At 42.7% G+C, this 23,650-nt stretch overlaps 1 protein-coding gene across 2 annotated transcripts; it reads right to left on the bottom strand.

The window, feature by feature from the left end:
- Positions 1 to 1,400: 1,400 nt before the first annotated feature.
- LOC310862244 (MAP kinase-activated protein kinase 2-like) lies at positions 1,401 to 21,821 on the bottom strand. Of its 2 annotated transcripts, none has more exons than XM_083770046.1 (10): positions 20,958 to 21,821; positions 14,960 to 15,099; positions 12,042 to 12,106; positions 11,788 to 11,867; positions 10,381 to 10,507; positions 9,200 to 9,275; positions 8,377 to 8,501; positions 7,718 to 7,803; positions 6,042 to 6,119; positions 1,401 to 3,964 (listed from the first exon to the last, which is right to left on the bottom strand). In XM_083770046.1, exons 1-10 carry the CDS (start codon positions 21,270 to 21,272, stop codon positions 3,821 to 3,823), a joined length of 1,236 nt encoding a protein of 411 aa, XP_083626172.1. In that variant the 5' UTR covers positions 21,273 to 21,821; the 3' UTR covers positions 1,401 to 3,820. The 2 variants fall into 2 exon arrangements, with proteins under 2 accessions (XP_083626172.1, XP_083626171.1); XM_083770045.1 differs by having other exon boundaries at positions 6,042 to 6,122.
- Between the last annotated feature and the right edge of the window lie 1,829 nt (positions 21,822 to 23,650).

Below are 23,650 nucleotides of genomic sequence, written 5' to 3' on the forward strand. Positions count from 1 at the left end.
CCAGAGTCGGAGTGAATGAGTTGACACCAGTTAAAGTTAAACACATTGAGATATTAGGTGTACAGTATATGACATATGAGTCCACGTTTTTCATCCAAAATTGTGGCATGCTAAAATATAAATACCTCATGTTGTGACCAACATATTTACACACCAATAAAAGGATTTGGGGTTGGTTTTGATTTTCTGCATTTTTCTAATCGCGTCATCTTGACGCGGTCATACAGCCTGTACCCTGAAAAATGAAACCACGTGCAGGATTCACATGCAGGAAATGCTCATTGCCTGGTGAGCATGCACGTTTTTCCGATGCAATGATACAATTCGGAATGCCAATTAAACTCAGTGTGTGTGTGTGTGTGTGTGTCTACTGCCAGTTGCTGTTTGTTAAGGATCAAATGGTTTCCCGGAATTGTTGGCTGTACACAGATCACCCTGACAGGGACAGGGTTTATCAGAAAGAACGAACTGTACTGAAACACACAGAAGAGGATGAGAGTGGATGAGAGTTTCTACTAGGGTCCTAAGTAACAATACCACTTGATACCACCCCCACCAAGATGCACGTCCCTCTGGGAGGTGACCCCGACAGACCAAGGACCAGATGGGAGGGGGGATTAGATCTCCCCGCTGGCCTTGGACCGCCCTCGGGATCCCCCAGGAGGAAGTGGCAAATGTTGCTCAAGAAAGGAAAGTCTGGAGCTCTCTGCTGTTGTTAATGTATCAATACTTACACCTACGTTCTTGGGTTGCTGGCAAATGTCAGTCGGGCGGGAGAAGTAGGACGAAGGCTCTACGTCCTCCCGGTGGGGGCTCCTCACTGGCAGGGGAGGCGGGAGGATACAAGAGTACATCCTCCCGTTGGGGGCTACTCACTGGCAGGTGAGTCGGTAGGATACAAGAGTACGTCCTCCCGTTGGGGGCTCCTCACTGGCAGGCTAGGCGGTAGGATACAACAGCAGTGACGACACAAAAACGTGCATGTGGAGGGAGGGGAAAAAAAGACAAAATGGGGTGAAAAGCAAGCGACAAATAAAAGACAGACCTTACTTCCTGCATAAATCTGAGGAGGGAAACCAACCCACCAGGAATGAGAAAATGTTTATGAAATGTTAGGACTACAACATTTGTCAGGAAGACAAACTACTAGTACCCATTCATAAGGGGAGGTAATTGGTAAAGTGCCACTAAAAGCTACGGTAGATGAGTATTGGGTTTGTAGCAATACAATTTTTACAACTTTTGTAAAAATATAACGAGGCATTTAGCAGAAGCTCTTATCCAAAACGATTTACAGGAAGCAAGGACAACACAAGGTCGGTACATCAAAAGCAATAGAAATAGTCATCTAAGTTAACCAAGAACCTATCAGTCTAACATTATGCACACCGAAACTTCAGAAGATTTCAAGAGATTTAATTTGAGAGTACAAGACATGAATTTTTTAGTAAGGTGCAATATTATAGATTCTGACATCTCTTAACTACTCCCTTGTTTTATACTGTCCCTTGCCCCTTGGGACCTTATAAACAACACTGTAAAAATCCTCAGTGTTACTTTAACTCTTGAGCGGATACAAACGTAACCAAATGGACCCTCTCAAGAGTTAGAAATTGATAAATGGAACACAGATGTACTCGTCCATCACTGCTGCTGCTGTGTACCGTGCGTGTTGAAAATGCTCTTGAAGCAGGAGGATTCAAAATGCTTTGGCTAGCAGCAGGGTTCACCAACACCAGCTTCTCAAGTAAAATGCTGTTGCGATCGGTCTGTCAAGACGTACATGATGAATGCTGACGCCTACCACCACACAATGGACACTGGTATGGGGGGGAAGGAGTTACAACACTGATATTTGGGACACCACAAAACGCCAACAGCAAAGTCTTAGGGCCTCATCTTGCGTGCCACCTTACCCCGATTTTTTACCATTCTGAAAAACATTATGAAATAGTTCAAATAGCCAATCTACAAATTCACTACGTGCCAATGTAGATCGGCTAGTTGAACCATTTCAAAATGTAAAAAAAAAGACAGTAAAATATGCAGTGACGTAAATAGGTTTTCAATGTAATGGGTCCCGGGAGCAATTACATTGAAAACACATCTGTGGCAATCATGCATTCATCCAACAACACACATTTTGATTAAAAAAAAACCTAATAAAAATAAAACCGATGCCGACCGTTTTTGAATTAGAATTCTCTGCCACACAGGGCTTCAGGGCACAACTTTCCTATGCAGACGACATTAAATTATTTGGCTGACGTGACTGAAACAAAACACATACAGTAATAGCACAACCCACAAGGCAACCCATTCAAAAGCACGTCTCATACAAAACATTATTCTTATTTTTGCGGCAACATAATGCACCCGACGCAGAAAATAAAAATACTGTTGACGTGAGGTATGAATGAATAAATGTACAATCAATCAATCAACAATATAAGAGACATAAAACAATTAAAGCACTATTATACACAGATGTTTTCCTCCACCCCTGACAACACTAGGGATTTATGCAATAACCTTCAGTGCACATACTAAAATATTTTCCAGTGCATAGCAGAGCGAAGAAGCCGAGTCACCCCCGCACCGGAACGCTTAAGTAATCCTTTGGTGTCGCTCTTTATGGTCGCTCGGCTACCGATGACGGCGTCCAGTACATATTAGCCAACTGTGAGAGCCATGTGGGGGACACAAACAAAAGACCCTCGTTATACTTCTGTGGAGTGCTCAATAATCGTTTGACGTGTTCGACGCACAATCGTGATAACTGTCTGAAAATGTAAATCGAAATTATATATTTCTGTGGAGTGCTCAAGTAAGCCTTTAAGTAATTAAAGGAGTTGTTCACCAAAAATAAAGACTTATTTTCTATCGATTACACACCCCATGAAGCCTTGAATTCATAGAGATGTTTTATTTTTTCGCATTCCTGAGCCAATACTTTTGACTGGCAGTCTCCTACCAGAAACATTAGCATCTTTTCGCCGGTCATCAAATGATTGGCTTAGGAAAGTGACAAAAAAAAGAATAACTCCATTAATTCAAGGCTTCATGAACTATACTCCTTTTAAGTGTTCAACTACTAGAAAAATGTTATATAGCAGTGGTTCACAAGCTGCTGTGTAACACCTGCGGTCTATGTTTCATCGCTTTGCCTTTCACTAGTAGTGCAAGCCATCTTTCTCATTGGCTGCCGTAGTGGCCGTACTAGCAAGCTATCTTTCTCATTGTTTATTTCAAGGACCCCATAACGATTGAGTGTACAAATGTGTCATTTGTACACAGTCACAGTTACAGACCTGTAAGGGTCCATTTTAACACTGTCAGAGTTACACACCTGGCTCAAGGAACACCGAGGGTCCCTGTGGTGGAACCCCCACTATGAGAACCACCGTCCCTGTGGTAGACCCCCCACTATGAGAACCACCGTTCGATTGTGATAACCGTCTGATCACCTAAAAATCTGATCGTCTGATCACCTAAAATATGATCAATGACACATTTGAATCATAACATCTACGATAAAAAGGTTACAATGTTGACAAAAAGACACAATTAAAACAGCTTTTTTTTCCTCGTTTTTTTGGGGGGGAAATAGCAGTCTTCAAACACTGGCCATTCTCTGGATTTCCCAGAGTTCTCAGTGAGAGCGTCTTTCTTTCTGTGTGTGCGCGCGAGGCGAGGCAAAGCGAAACGAGAGAAATAACAAGTCGACACACACATCACAGCAACGTTCCTTAGGACAGACGGGACAATGTGTGTGTGTGAGAGAGAGGGCTTTTTTCTAAAAGAGTCTTTTGTTGTGGTTTCACAGGCCTGGCGGTTGCGTGGATGTGCTTTTGACTTTTTTCCGCCTCTTCATAAGCAGCGGGTTGGTGGAATCCTGGAGGGTCTTGATAGTGATCTGCTCGTAGTCCACTCTCATGGTGGCCAGGGCGCTGGTCATCTCCTCCTGAAGGGTGATAAACAAAATAATCACACTCGTGTGAAGGGACTGAGGGCGCCCAACGTAGCTGCCACATAATGTCAATGTTTGTTAAACTGCCGTAAACAAACAATAATTTAAAGGTCCATAGACTTGGCTGCCACTATGTTTGTACGAGTGCTCTTAAGGTGCTCAAAAGGTGAAAAGAAGGAAAGGCTTGGCTGCCATATGACGGTCATTTAAGAAGGCAGAACTATCATCAGTCTAAAAACTCTAAACAGTGTAATAATGTAGAAAGAGATAGATAAATCACACCCGTGTGAACTGAGCGGTGCAGGCTGCAGTTATAGTACTCGGTGTGAATGGCCCTATATTTGTAACATCGAGATGTAGTAAAGTGTCAAGAAATGGAACTACTCAAGTAAAAGTAAAATTACTTTGAAATTACAGTACCTGAGCAAATAATAAAACTTAGATATTTCACTTCACTGCACCTCGTTAATAAAAGGACCACGATCAAAATGTTAACGAGCGCAGGCGTTGCGTCATTGCAGTTTTAAGTACCTTCTATGAGCTTCACACGCCAGGGGGGGTTCACCACATGTATTCTTTTATCTGTTTTCTTTTTTTTGGGGGAGGGAAAGTGACTGACAAGGTATACAGTACTTGTAGCCCTTTTTGTCATTTCCTAAATAACATTTACTGTCCCCATGCAACAGTATTCTTGTTGCATGGGGATTGTTGACCTTTTGATCAGCGGCAGTGAAATCAAGCTGCAGGTTTTATGCGCTGCAGATGGCTCATCAACGCTGCCTGCCTGCCTGGCACATAATTTGTACCAGGTTTTATCGTTTGACTTGATGTCGAGGAAGCGATACAGGCTTCAAGGTTTAGGGAACTATCATTTTAATGCTAGTCTCTTGAACCTGGGTCTCACATAGCCAGCCACACAACTACTCCACTGAATGCTATACCAAGAGTCTGGCACTGTACACCTCCTTCGTCATTTCCCTTCACGAACATATATTTTCAAAAATATCTTTAAAACATATTTTTTAATTCCCATTTCTGATAAGCAGTCAAATCGACTAATTTGATTTACAGTAGGACAAATTCATGTGACTGCAAAGGCAATAGTTTTCAGAGCTTCCATTGCACAGACTGTATGACGGAATTGTGGGAGGCAAGAGTCTGCCTGAACAGGAGGGGGGAATTTAGGCAAAAACAAGCTCTCAACACAGCACGTTGTGAGCTTGTAGATCGGCTATTTTCAGTGAAGAGGGGGGGGGGGGGGGGAGCGTACCAGGTACAGAGCAAACCCCGGTGAAGTTTAAGTATAGATACTAAGGTTTAAGTGTCTAGAAATCAAATGACAACCTATTTTTATTTCTCAACAAGTCCAGCGGGCATTGGGGCAAGCGTTCAGGTGCAGTCTGAGTGAAATGGATGTAACCATTGCATTAACAATAAACCTAAATGAAATAATTACACTGTGCAGCCAAATGCAGCCCAAATGTAAAGCCGACAGTGACCAGTAGAGGGCACAGGTGGACAATGTTCAGTGCTTCTTTCCTTCTGATTTATTCATGAAAATACACTTGAGGATTTTACAGTCTAGATGAGGGTACAACTTTTTCCTTTTTTTTTAGGAAGGGAGGACATAGATTCTGAGGTAACAGGATCTGTGGGCACCAAGGAAGAGTGAGCACCTCGGTGTTAAAGTGATGCCCACCTATCATGTATCTGATCCCGACACCACCTCCATGACGGCCAATCAGAAGTGGAGTACAGGGGACATGCCCACACACACACCCTTCCTAGAGAGAAGCAGCACATGCTCACCCATGAGGCCTACCCACGAGGCCCACCTGTGAGCCATGAGGCCCACCCATGATTTTGGGGTCCGTTGGCCCAGAGTCCCATACACATGTGTTGATTTGATGCATATTTTGTCAAACAGTGCACAATTTGACATAGTTAGATTTGATTACAGTTTCTATTTGAGAATGTTTAAACTTACAACCAAACAAATACAAATTAACATGAGAAAACTAAAAAACTAAACAATGTTCAACTTCAACATGAAAAGAAGCCAGACGCATACCTTGACATCCTCCCACACGTCCTGTTCTTCCTGCAGCACACGGCTGGTGTGTAGAGGCGTCTGAGGGACTTCCATGGACTGCTGTGAACATAGAACACATGGATGGTGAGAAGATTTAAAAAATAATATGCAGCAGCAGCAGCATGTAATCATAACCTAGCTCCTTCTAACGCTATAGACCAGAGCTAATCGTAATCCTTGTAAAGGGACTGTGGTTGTTGTCGAACATACAGTATATATATAAGGCTTATATGCTTAAGCCTTATTTAATGCATAACATCGCGTATACATTTCTTTTCAACCAGCACAGTCCCGTGTGGCTCTCCTCTTGTAACTCTGTCTGCTCTCACCAGCAATGAACGTAACATCCTATGCTGCACCATAGAATATGTGTTCCACATCGAAACTAGCAGATCTACAAGCTCACAACGTATCCATCTGTCAGTCATTGGCTAGTTTACATGAGCAGTTAAATCCCCTTTTCATTCCGAATAGAAGTTCAATCCTATTAAACGTTGTTATGTAAACACCTACAAAAACTTACATCCGAATGAAAACGCTCGATGCGATCTAAAAACCATTCCGATGTCACTGGCCGGATTACTCCGATGTTCAATGTGATTGAAAGAAAATTGGACTCATGTATACACTGCTTCGGATGTAAATTAATTCTGGTCTTTCTGAGCATGCTCATTTCCATTGCGCTCCAACTCCAAGGCGCTCATAAGCCTCATATCCAAGGCGCGCCGAGGAGTTTGCACATAGAGCGCGTTATTTCGTGCATTTTGTGTGTGTGTGTGTGTGTGTGTTCAACGGTCTCTCTCTCTCTCTCAAAAATAACGAGCGACCCGATACAATAATAATCAGTGTGTTGCGTGCCCTGGCCGTGCTGTAGATAATAAAGTAGGCTACACATAAAAACGAGATGATCACCTTCCCAGCGGAGAAGGGGAGGCAGCAGGTGGGGGAAAAAAAGACTGTAAACATAATATGTATGTCCGTCCCTATCCAAGCAGCAGCCTCAAAACTACTGCGGAATGAAATGATGGGATTTCAAAGTGTCGTCTTTCGTCTGAAAGTCACAATGAATGAACTGCCTATATTTTATGTGTCCAACAGATGGCGTAGTTTCACTTGAATTAACATGTATCATGTCTTCTATCACTTCTCCATATAAACACTCATTCGGAATGACCATTTCCCATGTAAACTCGCTGCAAAAAACATTACATCGGATGTATTTTATTCGGAAGTATTTATTCGGAATGATCACCCTTCATGTAAACGTAGCCACTGTGGACAAAATTTTCGGCCAATCAGAACGGCAGCTGCGCTTCACCCACTATGCCTATAGTTAAACCTTTACTCACTGGTTGTTTTCAAGGCTTAGAACACGGTGTGAGGGGCGCTCTTATCGTAGATCATCATGCATCATCTCATACTGGCCAATCAGAATGCCTGTTGCCACAAATTTACATCATATTTGGCAGACATTTGACCTAATTTCAAGATTTGGCGGACATTTGACCTAATCAAATCAAAAGCTGTATATAGGACAAAAAATATATTTTACCACCGAATAATTGACTAATATTTTAATATTATGGTATTCAAGTAGACTACTAGTGTTCTGTGGAGTGGGCTAGTGTTAGTTAGGCTGTGGAGGAGGTTCTTACATTGATCCAGGGGTGGTTCATAAACTCGGTGATGCTGATCCTCTGGCTGGGCTCGGTCTTCAGCAGGTGGCGAATCAGCTGCTTGGCTGAAGGAGAAAACAAACGGGCAATGATCGCACAGGCAGCTCAAAGGTTGCACACACACACACGCGCGCGTCTACTATCTACAATGATATCCTTATCAGTCACTTAGTCAGCCTCTTTGACTCAACAATTGTTTACTGAAACCATCACTTCTGACTGATGTTAAAATAAAATGTCACATGTGACATAGCCTGGTCTAGAGGGGTGGGCGCGCATTTAGCCACATTGCCCCACTCTGGGTTGGTGGAACTAGTGGTACTAACCTTCCTCTGATACGTCGCACCACTCTGGGTTGGTGGAACTAGTGGTACTAACCTTCCTCTGATACGTCGCACCACTCTGGGTTGGTGGAACTAGTGGTACTAACCCTCCTCTGATACGTCGCACCACTCTGGGTTGGTGGAACTAGTGGTACTAACCCTCCTCTGATACGTCGCACCACTCTGGGTTGGTGGAACTAGTGGTACTAACCCTCCTCTGATACGTCGCACCACTCTGGGTTGGTGGAACTAGTGGTACTAACCTTCCTCTGATACGTCGCACCACTCTGGGTTGGTGGAACTAGTGGTACTAACCTTCCTCTGATACGTCGCACCACTCTGGGTTGGGGAACTCGTACTGGCCGTTGCGGATGCGTCTCTTCATGCCGGGGGAGATGGCCAGGCCGTGGTTGGAATAGAAGGGTGGATATCCACAAAGCCTGGATGGGAATGGAATGGACAGAAATTATAGGTCACGAACGTCAGTCTGGTTATTTCAGGTGGCTATACTACGACCAAGATGTCTCGGTTATGTGATCACGCCCAGGGGTCACTCTCCCATAAGCGAGACATCGAGGATTATGAATAAATAACTTTTTAGGAATAGGGTAATGGTGTTGCCGTAAAACAAACCAGTAAAACCTGTAAAACCTTTGGCCAGTGGCGTTCAAAAATGGTCTAAAATATACAAAAGCAGATCTACAACCGCAATGCATTGTGGGCTTGTAGGATCGTTGCTTTTTTTGTTTGAATTAAACCCGACAGCAACGATATTCTATTGTTTGACCACAAAATAAATTAAAAGATTAAACAGTATAAATCAAAATGAAAAACACTGATAAACTGATGGACATTTTTGGAGGTTTTCTGTTTTTTGACGACACACATCCTCCTTCAGGGCTGGTTCTGGGCATTAGAAAACATAAACAAACGTATCACAGAACTCGACATGTTCTGGAAAAGTATCAGGTTACAGGAGGTTCATGGTTGCCCTTCATAGTGAAACAGAGACACATGTTAAACCCATGGTTATCCTCCTCCATAGTGAAACAGAGCCACATGTTAAACCCATAAACAGATGTCAAAACCTGCAATCAGTATATCTCCATGATCCCGTTGACCTCTCGGTTTGACTTACAGGATGTACATGATGACGCCCAGAGACCACATGTCACACGATTTGTCGTACTTCTCTGGACCGAGGACTTCCGGGGCTGTCACAGAGGAGAAAAACAACAAAACAATGAAGACATGTTCATTTGTGTTACAACTTAATGCAGGCACTCCTGAATTCAAAAAGCACCTCTACACGGTCTAGAACCGTGCTGTGTTTAGCATTTAGAGAAAAGAAAAGGTCTGTGTCTGTGTGGTTCTCACAAAATCCACACTCATCACGACACAGCAGTGTGACTCTGAGTCCACACACAATTTGGTAATTTGGTGACCACTGATTTAATGTATTCCACACTTTGGCTGACAATTGAAAATACAAAGAAAAACAAAAAAAAAACAGCTGAATTTAAAACGGGTACATGTCTAGTCCACAGGATGTTAACGTCTTGTTAAGCAAAACATTAACCGTGCAGCGTCGATACTGTACTTTCCACAGGAAGTACCCTATATACCGTTTACGATCAGCAACTTCTTAAACACGCCAGTGAAATCTCCTGCCAAGGAAAGCTCTGTAGACAAACAGTATAAAAAGTACCGACATGGCTGTATTATAACCCCTTGAACCCTGCATGGGAGGAAGACTCTCTCTCCGTCAGGGGTTTCAGAAAAGAAAGCAAGATATAAAAGATCACAACGTGTTGCATGATCGCAGCTTTGAACTTTGCCCTTCTGTGAGCTTGTTAGATCGGCAATTTATTTTTGAAACATTACCGATATCCATGTACTCCATAGACCCCTGTGTGTGTGTCTGGAATAAAGTGTTAATTTATTCGACAAGAACGCTAATGTAAACCAAATAAAAACCAATGACAATTTATTCAACAAATAAAAAGTAGACTAAAATGTTATGAACAAAATAAGACAAGTCAGTTTATGCTTGGTTGCATGCTGAAAATAACAGACCTACAGTTTATGCAGACCCAACTTGTGTGAGATTGTAGCTATAAAAGCAGCCATTACAACACCACCAAATACTTTGTTTTTGTAGTACTGTAGATTTAGTCTAGACTAGACTAAAACTAGAATAAACCTAAAACATTTCAGATGACTAAAATATGACTAAAACTAAATGGAATTTTATTTTTGAATAAAATTCCATTTAGTCTACGTCAAAACATAATAATAAAAAAAATCAACAGTGCTTACCAACATAGTAGGGGGTGTAGCAGGGTGTGGCCAGTGAGTTGAGAGTGGTGATTTCTTTGGCGAAACCGAAGTCTGTGAGCTTGAGCAGAGCGTCAGGTCTTTTGGATGTGTACAACAGGTTCTCTGGCTGAAAGAAGAGTCCACAACAACACCTCAATTGCACAGCACAACAGAAAAGCAGCAGTCACACAAAACAATTCTACATGGAGCTACAGTACCGTCATACATTTACAATGTAGGCCTTTTAGTAGACACTCTTTGACCAGAGCGACTTACAATAAGTAAACACAATAGATAGATAGATATAGATAGATTTTGTCCAACAGCTCCAGTGCAAAACATAAATACAGAATAAAAAGAGCATGAACAACATATAAAAATACATTACATCACAAAATCGAATGCAGTAGAAAAAGGAAAAAGCTATAAATTAAAAGAAGGGATGGGCAACAAAATAAAGTATTTTGGTGGTGTTGTAATGGCTGCTTTTACACTTGTATATAGCTACAAGCTCACACAAGTTGGGTCTGCATAAACTGTAGGTTAGGGATGGGCAACAAATCGGTCATCATATGGGTATCGGCCGATGTTTGCCTTAAAATACAATATCGATATCGAACAGATATCAAAATGATATTGGTTTTAGCCAATATTTTATAATAAGTTTGAATATGTTTGAATGTGAAGCTGACAACCTTTTTTAAAGTTAAAAGATGGAGATAAAGAGGGTTGTGTGTATTGGACTGCACTCCACTGCAGGGGCTCCGGTCACAGACCCCCCTGATGCGGCTGTCAGACAGTCAGACTACGGCTGGTCACACCTAACCGGTCAACCTAAACACTGTTGTTACAGCGTCTATTATTGTGACATGCCTACATGTAGAATACCACCTTTTAAGGGCACTTCACTGATGCAAAAATAGTGTCACTAAAGGGGTACAATTACAATTTAGGCATTTAACAGACTCTTAATCCAGAGCGATTTACAGTAACACAAGCTAACACATCAAATGCATAGAAATAGTCATCTAGGATCATAAGTAGACTAAGAACCTAATATCCGTCTAACAGTAGAATATCTGTACAATGAAACAAGGGTCATTGAATACAATGTATGAGTATGATAATACTATTTAACTTATACAATTGGGGTGGTTGTATTTTGTCTCTGTGTCAAAGGTCATGCCATCAACATCGTTCCATGAGCAATGTTGATGGCATGTAGGAAGTTAGGAACTATTTACCTTGATGTCTCTGTACTGTAAGTGATGTTGGCATGTAGTTACTATATGTATGGTTTACCTTGATGTCTCTGTGGCCGATGTTGATGGCATGTAGCAAGTTAGGAACTATTTACCTTGATGTCTCTGTAAGTGATGTTAGCATGTAGTTACTGTATGGTTTTACCTTGATGTCTCTGTGAGCGATGTCGATGGCATGTAGGTACTGTATAGCTTCTCCTATGCTCTTCATGATGTCTGAGGCCTCTGGGGGGGGGGGGGGGGGGAAGAGAGAGAGAGAGAGAGAGAGAGAGAGAGAGAGAGAGAGAGAGAGAGAGAGAGAGAGAGAGAGAGAGAGAGAGAGAGAATAAATTAACACACCGATTGAGCCCCTGGTAAACAGAGAAAGTGACCATTGGGAGAGAATAAATCTCCTTTTACCTCTTTCTGTGAAAGCATGATTCCCTCGGTCTTGGATATGACTGAATAGCTCACCGCCATCCATACTGAGGAAAAATAAAGGAAAAAACATAATTATGTATTATTATTTTTGATTTGAGCAGCCCATGTAGAAATCACACTAACACAAACATTTAGATAACGTATAAAAGCCCTGTATTTCAATCTTTATATGTTAAAGCTGCACTATGCAACTTTCCTCTTCTACCCTGGATTCAAACCTGGTTTCCTGCATAAGTGCTGAACGTATTGTATAAGTTATATTGTATTAACATACTCTTACATTGTATTCATTAAAGTTACATAGTGAGGCTTTAAGAATAACTCTAAAATAGCAGACCTACAAGCTTGTAGATGGGCTATTTTTAGTACGATACGCCACCTTGGACACTTACAGATAGTTCTTACAGACTGTTCAGCGATTACTTTCACTGCCAATTATCATAAAAACGGAATATCGTTATGAAGAAATGAAATGCTCCACCCTTTGAGAACATGGCCAAAACAACCCAATTTAAATATATTATACAAACACAAGCCATGAAAATAACTTTTATAGCTAGTATTCGGTTTGTGTGCCACACATAAAATAAACCTGGTTTGACTGTAGAGTGAAACCGAACCCATTAAAAGTCTAAACTCCAAGGAGCCGTTCGTTGACGGAATGGTTTACAAGAAGCAACATATTTTACATGAATACAGCAGCTTAAACCTAATGACAAACATCTGACATCATTATGTGGGTATAATAAAAGCTATTATGCCACGTGCTACATTCTGTGCTACTGTATTATAATAAAGTAGCATAAAGTAGCATAGCGTCGCTGGCAGGTGGAAACCTTTATGTCCAAAAAAGAAAAAGAAAAAACATTTTTTATTATAGTCTTGAGCTTGTACTGTAGATCGGCTAATTATTGTGCGACACTCTTGTACAATGAAGTATGTATGGCACTCGTTTACTAAGGTCGCCTTCACACCAGAAAGCTTTACTGTGATTAAAACGAATCCTTCTACACATTGTCGGAAAGTGCGCTTCGTTTGGCAGGTGTGAAGGCTCTTTCTTAGGGCGCTTTCACACCCAAAGTTCGCTTAGAAGGTCCGGATCAAGGACCAAGGACCAAATATTTGCATTTTGATTTTGGTCCGTTTGGTGTTCACACTGGACTTTGTAAAGCGTACCAAATATGTAAACAAATGACACGTGGACATGTTAAGCGAACCAAATAGTGAGGGGGAAAAGAACATGAGGGGAAATCACTGTCTACAATTTTTGGGGCAACCTTCAGTCACACAGAGAGAGAAGAGAACAGCAACATGACAGGCAGCAACAACTTGCTATTGCATTCATTCTTATTAATTCTTTTATTAGCCAAATAAGAGCAACAGATGAACAGAGGAGCAGGTGTTTGAACAATAATGTGCTTGCTGCTGAATGCTGATGCATAAATTCACGGAGACGTATAGCCTACAACAAGGTATCCCCGATAAAAAGGACTTTTCTTCCATGTGTGCACCTTCACCCATGTTATTTCTGCGCATCAAATCGTCGCCGCGGCGGGCATTTCCATGTCATCTTATGGTTTGGTCAGTTGGTTATTGAGCTTCAAGTCAGAACAGCTCCGCTGCAGCTAATTGAGTTGACCTAGTTTTACGTCTTTTGCTATAGTGATGTAATCAATTAATCATTTGGGACCACCTGTGTATAGCTTATTTAACATTGGCTTTTTCTCGATACCTGCGGCCTGCGCGACATGGATGATTTTAAATATTTCTCTGTCTCTGCGTCTCTCCCATATAAATATATGGGTCTCTCCCCCAGTCCCCTCATGTGCGTGCGCGCCCACGCGCCCACACACACACACACACACACAAAAAGGAGGGGACACGAGTTGAAAGAGAAACTCGCATGAAGACTCATGCATCGCAGATTCGCATGCTTTGTCATAACTTTGCGTGGCGGCGGCCAGCGCATGCTTAAAATAAACAGATCTACAAGCTTACATCGTGTGCCATACCGTACAGTGGCGTACACCATTCCATGTCGATAACTTGTACATTTTGCGCATGTGAACCTCGTATGCTGCGCTGCGCCTCGACATATACTGTAGCCTATGCGTCTACTATTAAAATCAGACTGTCAGCTGTCATATGATCCCCGTAAAAAAATACATGCTTTTATTAATGCAGCCTCACAACTGCCGACGCCCGACGGCTATTTTGCCTATCGTCCTGTATTTGGTCCTCTATAAAGTCCGAATGCATTCACACCAGTAACGAAGCGCACCGTGGTTCGTTTGAAAGCGAACCGAGTCCGGCCTTTTTTAGCGGACCATGGTTCGTTTCTTTGATCCGCACCAGAGTTCGTATGCACGTTCACACCAACCGAACCAAAGGGGTAAGCGGACCATGGTTCGTTTTAAACGAACCAAACATGTCCGGTGTGAAAGCACCCTTAATCTAATGCGCATCAAAGAACCGCATCGGTGCAGGTGGGAATGCAATCTCATCAAATGAAGGGAATTAAGCAAACAATGTGGCGGATGAATGAGGAGTAAAGTTGGAGACGGAGAAGTATCGAAATCGAAATATGGTCAGATGAGCACATTAATCAATTGCTTAAGGAAACACGTAAAAACACCGCAGTGTACAGAGTATTCCTTCTTTCTATCCGTGTGTAAACATGGAGGGCTGCCACTGTGTGCTGGGATCCAAGAATCCATCTAGATTTGTATTAGGAAGTGGGCGTGTCAGATAAAATGAATATCAAATATCTAAATACTGAATAAAGAAAATTAAACACTGTTGGGGGTGTTCACAAAAGCCTGAGTAGATAATAAAATGACCCTAAACATGTTTGACAGTTTGTGTGTGTAACTGTGTGTGCGTGCACCACAACCCACCATTCCATCACGATAAGCAGACACTTCCTGCCCTGGTACAAGTTCTCATAAACGTCGGTGATGCGTACAATGTGCGTGCACGGAGACCCCCTCCAGTGGAGCTCAACCTCTCGCCTGGCCTTAGGACAGTCCTGGAGCATCTGAAACACACACACACACACACACACACACACACACACACACACGTTGGTATTAGTATTCTTGCGAGGGCTCAACTGGCTTTAGGACAGTCCTGGAGCATTCTGAGAACACACCCACAGATTAGTATTACTACACTTGCGAGGACTCGGCTGGCTTTAGGGGCGGCAGTTGTTCAGAGGTAGAGCTGCCGCTTGGGAACGGGAAGGTTCCCAGTTCCATCCCGGCTGCCCCAGAGTAAAGCCCAAACCATACCAGCTGCGACTCCTTGCAACAAAACAGTTTTAAGGTCAACCAAACCAATGCAACTCCTTGATAATGGTTGCAAGTAAATTTAGCTTTGAAGTGTCCTTGAGCAAGACACTGAATGCCTAATTGCTGCCGATGTGCATCACACACACACACACACACACACACACACACACACTTCGAGTTACAGTACATCGCCATATTGCCTGGGGTCAGACCTGTGCAGTGGCATCACTACAAATAAACAACTTCCTTGTTCCATGTTTACCACTACACCATAAAAGCACAACCTCGTAAGCAAACATGGTGTTTTGGTTCAGAGCCAATCCCCAGGTAGCCTCAAGGACAGCGGGCGATTTGTTTTCAATTTAAAAAGAAAAGTGGCATCCAAGTTAGCCTCGGTCCCAGGCTTACTTATCCGCGAAAAGAAAAGCCTGGTCACAACGTAAGGCAGAGAAGCTATCGGCGGATGTATCCTCCGGAACAGCCGTCAAATGTATTTCCCCCGGATACGATATTTTCCCGACCAATCACAACATTCGCGGAGAATGTAAACTGATTTGTAAAGCATCAACGTCATTTCCTTGGGCAATACTTCTGCTAAAAACCCGCAACTTCCGCTGATAGTCTTTTCAGCGTAGGTCTTGCCCAGGGTGCATCCAAGTGGGAGTGAACTTTGAATTTCACCCAACCAATAAGTTGTTCTCCCAGGCCTGTTTGTTTTCTGCTATTATTGAAAAACACATTTAGTATAAAATGATCAAAGGACCACTTCACCACTTTTCAACCCATCTTCATATAATTGGTCCTCACTAATGTTCATGATAAAATACCACATTTTCTTCCTACTCAGTCTGTGTCTCATACTGTGAGCGGTTCAGAAACCCGTCCACCAGTGACATCATTGATGGGGAATCCAAGCTAATAGAAACGGCAGGCTTTCCATTCCTGAAAAGTTACAATGCAAAAATTGAATATCTCTCTCTCTCTCTCTCTCTCTCTCCAAGAAGAAGAATAAGATGGTGGCATTTTATCATGATTATTAGTGAGGACCAATTATATGAAGATGGTGAAGTGGTCCTTTAAGCCAATAGTACATTATTTATTTTGATTAGTGGTAGTGGTCATTGTCAGCTAAATTGTTTGGGGGCGACAATTAATCGTTAAGTAAAATGACATAACAGCTCTAATGGTGACACTGACAGGCAACAACCCCCCTCCCCCCTTATATCTGATAAGAAAGACACAAAGGCCATTCAAGGAGTAGGAACTGGTGGAATCACTTTCTCTGGGTGGGTTTCTCTTCCCAGGCTTGTTTACTGTCATGTCCAAAACACTGAGTGGGACGGGACAGGACACTGTGTGTGCTGCAGTTAGTTCAGTTCTCATGCTGAATGAATAATCCCCCAGTCATCTCTGGCCTCTAGCGCCGGGCTACTTTTAGACACAGGCATGCATGTCCCCGTCGTCCCTCCCTCTCTGACATCATCGGACTTGGCCAGACAGCAGAGTCAACAACATAAATAAACCACCGCTGCCCGTCGTGGGGAGAGAAACCTCACGTCCTCCATATTTTAACTTTTTTTGTGTTTGTTCTTCGCAAAATAACTCATATCATTCACTGCCATTGATTGACGAATATATTCGTCATTTTCAATCCAAGGCGCAGAACGCCATTGACATATTGATTTTAAATGGTGCATTTAGATAGCACTTTTATCCAGAGCGCTTTAGATAGATTGTGCATTACATTCATACACCGATAGATACTACCCAATACCATTATACAACAGGTTATCAACTATAGGGTAGCTACTAGTAGAAGTCGGCATGGTAAAACAAGTGCTCCCTACCCCAGACATCCTAGGGAAAAAAAACTCACCTACCGGCCACCCAACCCCTGAGCCACTCCCACCCCTAATTTTTACATCAGAACTGCAGTCAATAGCAAATGCATTCTAGCGCTGCGTAATCACCTGATTATTAAATTCCAGCTGACAGCCGATTATAAAAACACCTTCTAAATCCTGTTTTCTAAAAGAAACCACACACACACACACACACACGAAAGTCGAAACATGTCGCTTCACACCGCATTTCGAGCTTGTACGGACTTTTGATGCCTTTGTGTGACGCTGTAGTATGATAAAGTACGGCTTTTTTTTATCTTTATTACATTTTGTAGAATTTACCTCAGGTCTTTAATCAATCACATACTGTATAATCTACAGTATATTATCTATTATCTACACGGTGTAGATAATATGCTCTGTCTCTCCTTATCAGTGAACTGCATGGTCAGCACAGACAGCATACAGTTTGTACCACATCCGTCTCTACTGAGTCATGATGACTCACTCATACATCTTCAGGCCACATACTTGAACCAAGCCCCCAGAACAACCCAACATTGAAGCCACGCGCCCTACTTGTCAAAGCTGGGACTGCAGGCGGCCCGTGGAGTTAGTAGAGTAACCCCCACGCACCTGGGCTTTAACATTTAGCGCTCGTTATCACCTCCGCATTTTGGACACCAAATGTTTGGTGTTCACTTTCATGGGCCCTATCATAGGAGCCAACCAATCATATCAACGATTATATATATATAATATCAGCAATTTCCATTTAAATGAATAGCGTCCAATGTCCATACTGTAACTGTATATAATGAAGTCCCCAGCACCGTCTAATGGAGTCAGTGCTTTTAGGATGACTCCATACTGTAACTGTATATAATGAAGTCCCCAGCACCGTCTAATGGAGTCAGTGCTTTTAGGATGACTCATGACTCCATACTGTAACTGTATATAATGAAGTCCCCAGCACCGTCTAATGGAGTCAGTGCTTTTAGGATGACTCATGACTCCATACTGTAACTGTATATAATGAAGTCCCCAGCACCGTCTAATGGAGTCAGTGCTTTTAGGACGACTCCATCATCTGCGTCCATACTGTAAGTTATAATGATGTCATCCCTCCCCCCTCTTATCTGCAGTGCAGCTCTGCAAACAATGGGTTTTGCTTGTTGTCAACACTGGCGGAAAAGTAACTAAGTACATTTACTCACTGAAGAGCGATACTTCAGGCCTCATACACATGTATCAACTATCAAGGGGGGGGGGGGACGACGACAAATTGATATGTATTTGGCCGCGGATCCCCCCCATCTGAAAATAGTTTGTGCCAGGACCCCCAGAGAAGTTTTAGAAGAGAAGTGGTTAAATGCTGTATTAATAACTACTTTTGCTGGCAAGTATAGAAATACACACACCTCACAGCTGACTAATGCCTCCGAGAACAGAGGAGGAGGGCAGGACGGTGAGGTAATGTGAGAGTCTGATCATCATCATCTCTGTAAACTGAACCGTTGGCAGCGAGCAGAGCCTCTCTGTCCTGAAGGCAGAGGTAAGAGGAAGTACAGAGGACGGGAAGTGGAGGACGTCATGAAATCAAGAGAGATCCGGGAACAACCACAAACGCCATTATCCCGCAAATCCTCTTAATAGAGTTGATTTATTTCTCAACCAGGACTTCAAAAGCTCTTTGCATTGTGAGCTTGCAGATTGCATATTTTTGAGCGGTGCAACTGCTCCCTTACGGAGATGTGTGTGGGTGGGTGGATGGCTGGCTGGGTCTGAGCACGAAAACATCATGGTTGTTTTTCACCACCTGTGCACAACCTAACACACACACACACACACACACGAACATATTAAGTGTATATATGATGATTTCGGGTGTGCCAGTACAGTACAGTACAGTAGAGGGACCCCCACACGGTAACAGTCATTTCTCAACCGTTTCGGACGAGGGGCGGCACGCCGGAACCGGCCCGGCCCCCTGGGCACGTTCCTGGGGGTCTGGATGTTCGGGGGACCCCCACATGGTAACTCTGTCATTTCTCTACAGTTTCGGAAGCGGGGCGGCTCGCCCGAACCGAGCCGGAACCCTGGGTGCGTTCCTGTGTGTCTGGAACTTCCGGGGCCTGCATATCTCCGTGTGTTGAAAACAACGCGTTGTGAGCTTGTAGATCAGCTATTTCAGCACGGAACACTTTATACGACAAAGAATAAATCATGCATTACTGCGCTTCACTAGTCTGTGGGAGCCGGAGGGAGATCTATTTTGTTGGCCGTTCAAGGCGATATGGACACATACCTCCTCGACGCAAAAATAACAAGCTATTGGAAGCTATTTTTAATGGCACATTATGTTTAATCAGTGTTTGGGTCGGGAGGTTCTGTGTCTGCTGCCTGTCTGCCTGCAATGACATGATCATTGTTGTAATCTGATCGCCATGGCTGTGTACTTGTACGTGAGAGCACAGTGTACTTGATAATGTATTTATACTGGAAATATATAGCTGGATCCTAATGACGTAACTAACAACACTGAGACATAACAACTGCTAGCTGCAGCAAGCTGACCTTGCTGTCTGAGATGTCTCCAGTAGCTCCTATAAAGTATGATACAGTTCAGTCAGTACACAATACATTATCAAGTACACTGTGCTCTCACATACATGTAAACAACAATGGCGATCAGATTACAACAAGAGCAGAGTTGCGCGCTACGCGCCGATCGGGACCGATCCAGATTATTTCTCTCACCATCGGTTGATGCCGCTCTTGTGCGTAAGGGGAAATTTAAAAAAAATATCTTCCAATATGATTATGTCAAACCCACGTCAAAACTGTTCCTGTATGTGTGTGGATTTTTAGGCCTGTCACAAAGATGCAAATCTGATTGACTTTTATACTACTTAAATGGTATAAATTACCCATATCGGGTAAAATGCGGATCACCGATCGATTCATTTGGAGTGAAAATCGTCTGGCTTAAAATCGGTGGCTGATTGATTGGAGCACCTCTAAAAATGGGTGATGTGCTCATTTGACAGAATAGCAGAGAAGAACAATAACAAGCAGCCTTGGCTCTCTCATCAGTCTATCAGATCCAGGGGAGAGGGGACTGAAAGGAGAAGTTATTTGTGGATCAGAATGACAGCTGCAGTACATTACAACACTCACTGACACCTCCTGCTGGCACGCACACGCACACCAATATGTCAACAATGTACCATACCAAAGCCCCAGCCATTCTCACATGGACGACAGTAGCCTGTCAAGGTTGGATTCAGTGGTGGTCTGGTGGAAAGTAAATAAGTGCATTTGCAAGTAATGCAAGTACACTGCACTTATGTACACTTTTGAGGATATTTTTTTGCAGGGGAGAAGAAAATAGAATAGCATGCCACTGAACTACTGACATATATGAAATACCATTTACAAGCCTGTAAAGCCTGCCTAGTGAGCATATTTTGATTAATTAATTGAAAATGGAGGACCATTATATAAACAAGTGCTTTTTCTGTTTTTATCCTAGCAGATATTATATTGATCTGTACTTTCCTAGCCATGGTTCACATGACAATTTTCAATCAATCAGTGCTGTGCAATGTGTGCATACATTGTTAGAAAATGTGTCCCCTTCTTGTCCCTTTCTTATAAAAATAAAGACCAACTCAAACCTTTACAATTCATCAGAGACACAGGCAACAATGCCAGCACACGTTGAAGATGGGGAAGAAAAACAAATAAACTTATTTTACCTTCAAGGCACACTTTTCTCCGTCGTCCTTGCGGAATATCTCCAGCACCTTGCCGTTGATGCCCATTCCCAGAACCTGGCTGGTCACCTTGTAGTCGTCCGTGATGGCGTTCTTCTTGATCAGCAGCGGGTTGTGAGGCTTGCAGAAGAAGTTCGACACGGGGAACTGGGGGAAGCAGGGGGCCTGCTGCTGCTGCTGCCCATGGATGTTGTTTAGGTTGGTTGTTGTCGGTGGTGGTGGCCCCTGAGGCCCCTGCTGTAGAGACCCCATGCCGGGGAAGGCAGCCTGATTTTGGTTCGGGACGTTGGACAACATGGTTAGATGGTGGCCCCGCACCGGCCGGGAGTTAAGTTAGTTATGGCCCCGATATAGAGTTGTAAATAAACCTGGTGAAAGTAGTCTGAAAAAACAAACTTGTCCTCTCCTCTGTCGTCTTCGCCAACGGAGTTAAAAAAGGGGAAAAAGCTTAGCTTTAGGCTAGCTTTAAGAGCCACACACTCTCGTGTTGTTGTTGTTGTCCTGGGCTGGCATGGTCCTTTTTAGTGCTGCTGCTGCTACTAGCCTAACCCACTGCTGTTGTTAGCATGAGCCTTCTTCCAACAATACACTTTACTTTCTGCTTCTTGTCAACAGTAAGGTTCCATGCAGTTCACATGAACCCTCCCCGAACCGGACCTTTATAGTGTTATCGAGACGACAAACTAACGTAACACTGTCTGGCTGCTGCTTGCTTGCTTGCTAGAAGGTGTCAGACACAAGATAAATAAATGTCATTAGCTGTCTGTCCTCCTCGGCTCCTGTCCCAGTCCCTTTCTGGACAAACTTCACTATCATTCATGTAATGCCACCTGCGCTTCTTTTCAGTAGGAGGGTCCCCCGGCTGGCTGTTACACCGACATCGGTGACTTGGTGAAATGTTGGTACCCCAGGAGGCGCTGGTGGGTCATCCTGATCTGATTAAATTAAGACTACCGGTAATATTGATCCCTTTTTCCTTTTCAAAATCAACCATGCTACACTCTGCGCGTGTTAAAGGGAGGTCTTCCCTTCCAGACCAGCGGTGCAAAGGAGAGCTATTTAGGGGGTCTGCTCAACAACTGTTTTATTTTTGTTTTTAAATGACCAAAATAAAAATAAACTAACACAAGAATAATAACACATTCTCCGAAAATGGTTGTAATTTCGGACACATCCAAATTAATCCAATACTGATGAATCAGAGTTGCATCATTGATTGAGATGTCTACCCATGGTCGTGTGGTACCAACAGCATAAGAATAAAATAAACTTGGACAATATATTCTAGCGAGTGGATATTGTGTAGCCTATGCCTGTCTGACTACAGACTGCACTCAGTCCAGAATAATTTTGAGCACATAGTCACAGACCTTTACATGTCTATGACAGTGGTTCTCAAACTTTTCAGAACATGACCTCTCAAAATAGTCATATTTGAACTGTGGGGACCCCAGAAAATAATCATATTTGAACTGGGGATTATTTTCACAATGTTTGCCTCTTTCTTATATTTGACAATTTGGCCAATGTTTGACCAGTTGTAGTTTGTTGATTACTTTTAACGCAGTAGCCTATGTTTTAATTTATTAAAATGGTCTTAAGTACTTAACCTGTCACAAGGAAGTAAGGAACCCTTACCTCCAAAATGATGTGGGGACCCCTGGGGGTTCTGAACCACCGAAAGTACGCCTACTCATTATGCAGGTTTTCAAAGGTATACAAATCTTTTGACAGCAGCTCTATAAGCTTCAAATGGATTGTAGAGCTATTTGCCTCCGAGATGTAGTACAGTATGTAAAGGTGTTAAACTGGAAATAGCCTATTCCAGTAAAGTAAGAAATAAAATAAAAATGATACTCTACTAAATAGTTATTTTACACCTCTGGAAATGACAATTCACAGGAAGGACACCAACGCTTGTATACGAGACTTTTATTACAAATTACATATCGATATCGACTCCAGTTGTGATAAAACTTCCAAGGAGAAAATTACTCAAATTAATTACTAACAAAATGTGACTTCTAGCCTTCTTCACTCAAGCTTATTTGTACAAGAATATTGAAATCATAGTTTCCTGCAGATGGGGGGGGGGGGGGAGAGCACCTGTAATTTTTAGGTTTTGGTTTAGTGTTGACATGACATGACATGACAAGCAACCAGGAAAACGGGTCTCAAACTGTCGACAGTCAATATTTAATGTAACATCTTGCTTAAAATTGACAGTACAAAAATATATTAGACAAAACAAATATTGTTTCCTGCTGTGCATAAATCTCAATGTCTCGGTTTTCCTGCAAACTCTGATGGGACTTAATTTTGAGCGGGCCACACAATTTGATTAAGAGACCTCATACAAAACAAAAAGATGACAATTAAAATGCTTTATTTGCACAGAGATCTTTTTATAAACAGATTCCATTAAAAAAAAAAAAAAATGCTCTGGGAACAATTCCGGGCCTTCCTTTTCACTCAATGCAACTGCCTCAATAAATCCTAAACAAAACAATATAAAACAAGCTAATGACTGTTGTAAAGGCAGCTACTGAAGAAGCCTGTATGTAATAATGGGTTTTCAAACGGTACCGAGTTGATTCCTATGAACCAGTCTTTCTGTGGTACCGTCTTTCATGGACAAACCCCCCCCCCCCCCCCCCCCCCACACACAACCCCCC

The sequence above is a fragment of the Protomyctophum parallelum genome, assembly GCF_964188405.1.
Source record: "Protomyctophum parallelum genome assembly, chromosome: 7".
NCBI lineage: Eukaryota > Metazoa > Chordata > Actinopteri > Myctophiformes > Myctophidae > Protomyctophum > Protomyctophum parallelum.

Bases quoted from the DNA above. Each gene is read 5' to 3' on its own strand.
- LOC310862244 (XM_083770045.1), bottom strand. From the start codon at position 21,272: ATGTTGTCCAACGTCCCGAACCAAAATCAGGCTGCCTTCCCCGGCATG. The intron at 12,107-14,959 runs GTGGGTTGTGGT...ATTTTTCCTCAG, and splicing joins CTGCTTATCGTGATGGAATG to TATGGATGGCGGTGAGCTAT. The intron at 6,123-7,717 runs GTAAGAACCTCC...CTATGTTCACAG, and splicing joins TGAACCACCCCTGGATCAAT to CAGTCCATGGAAGTCCCTCA.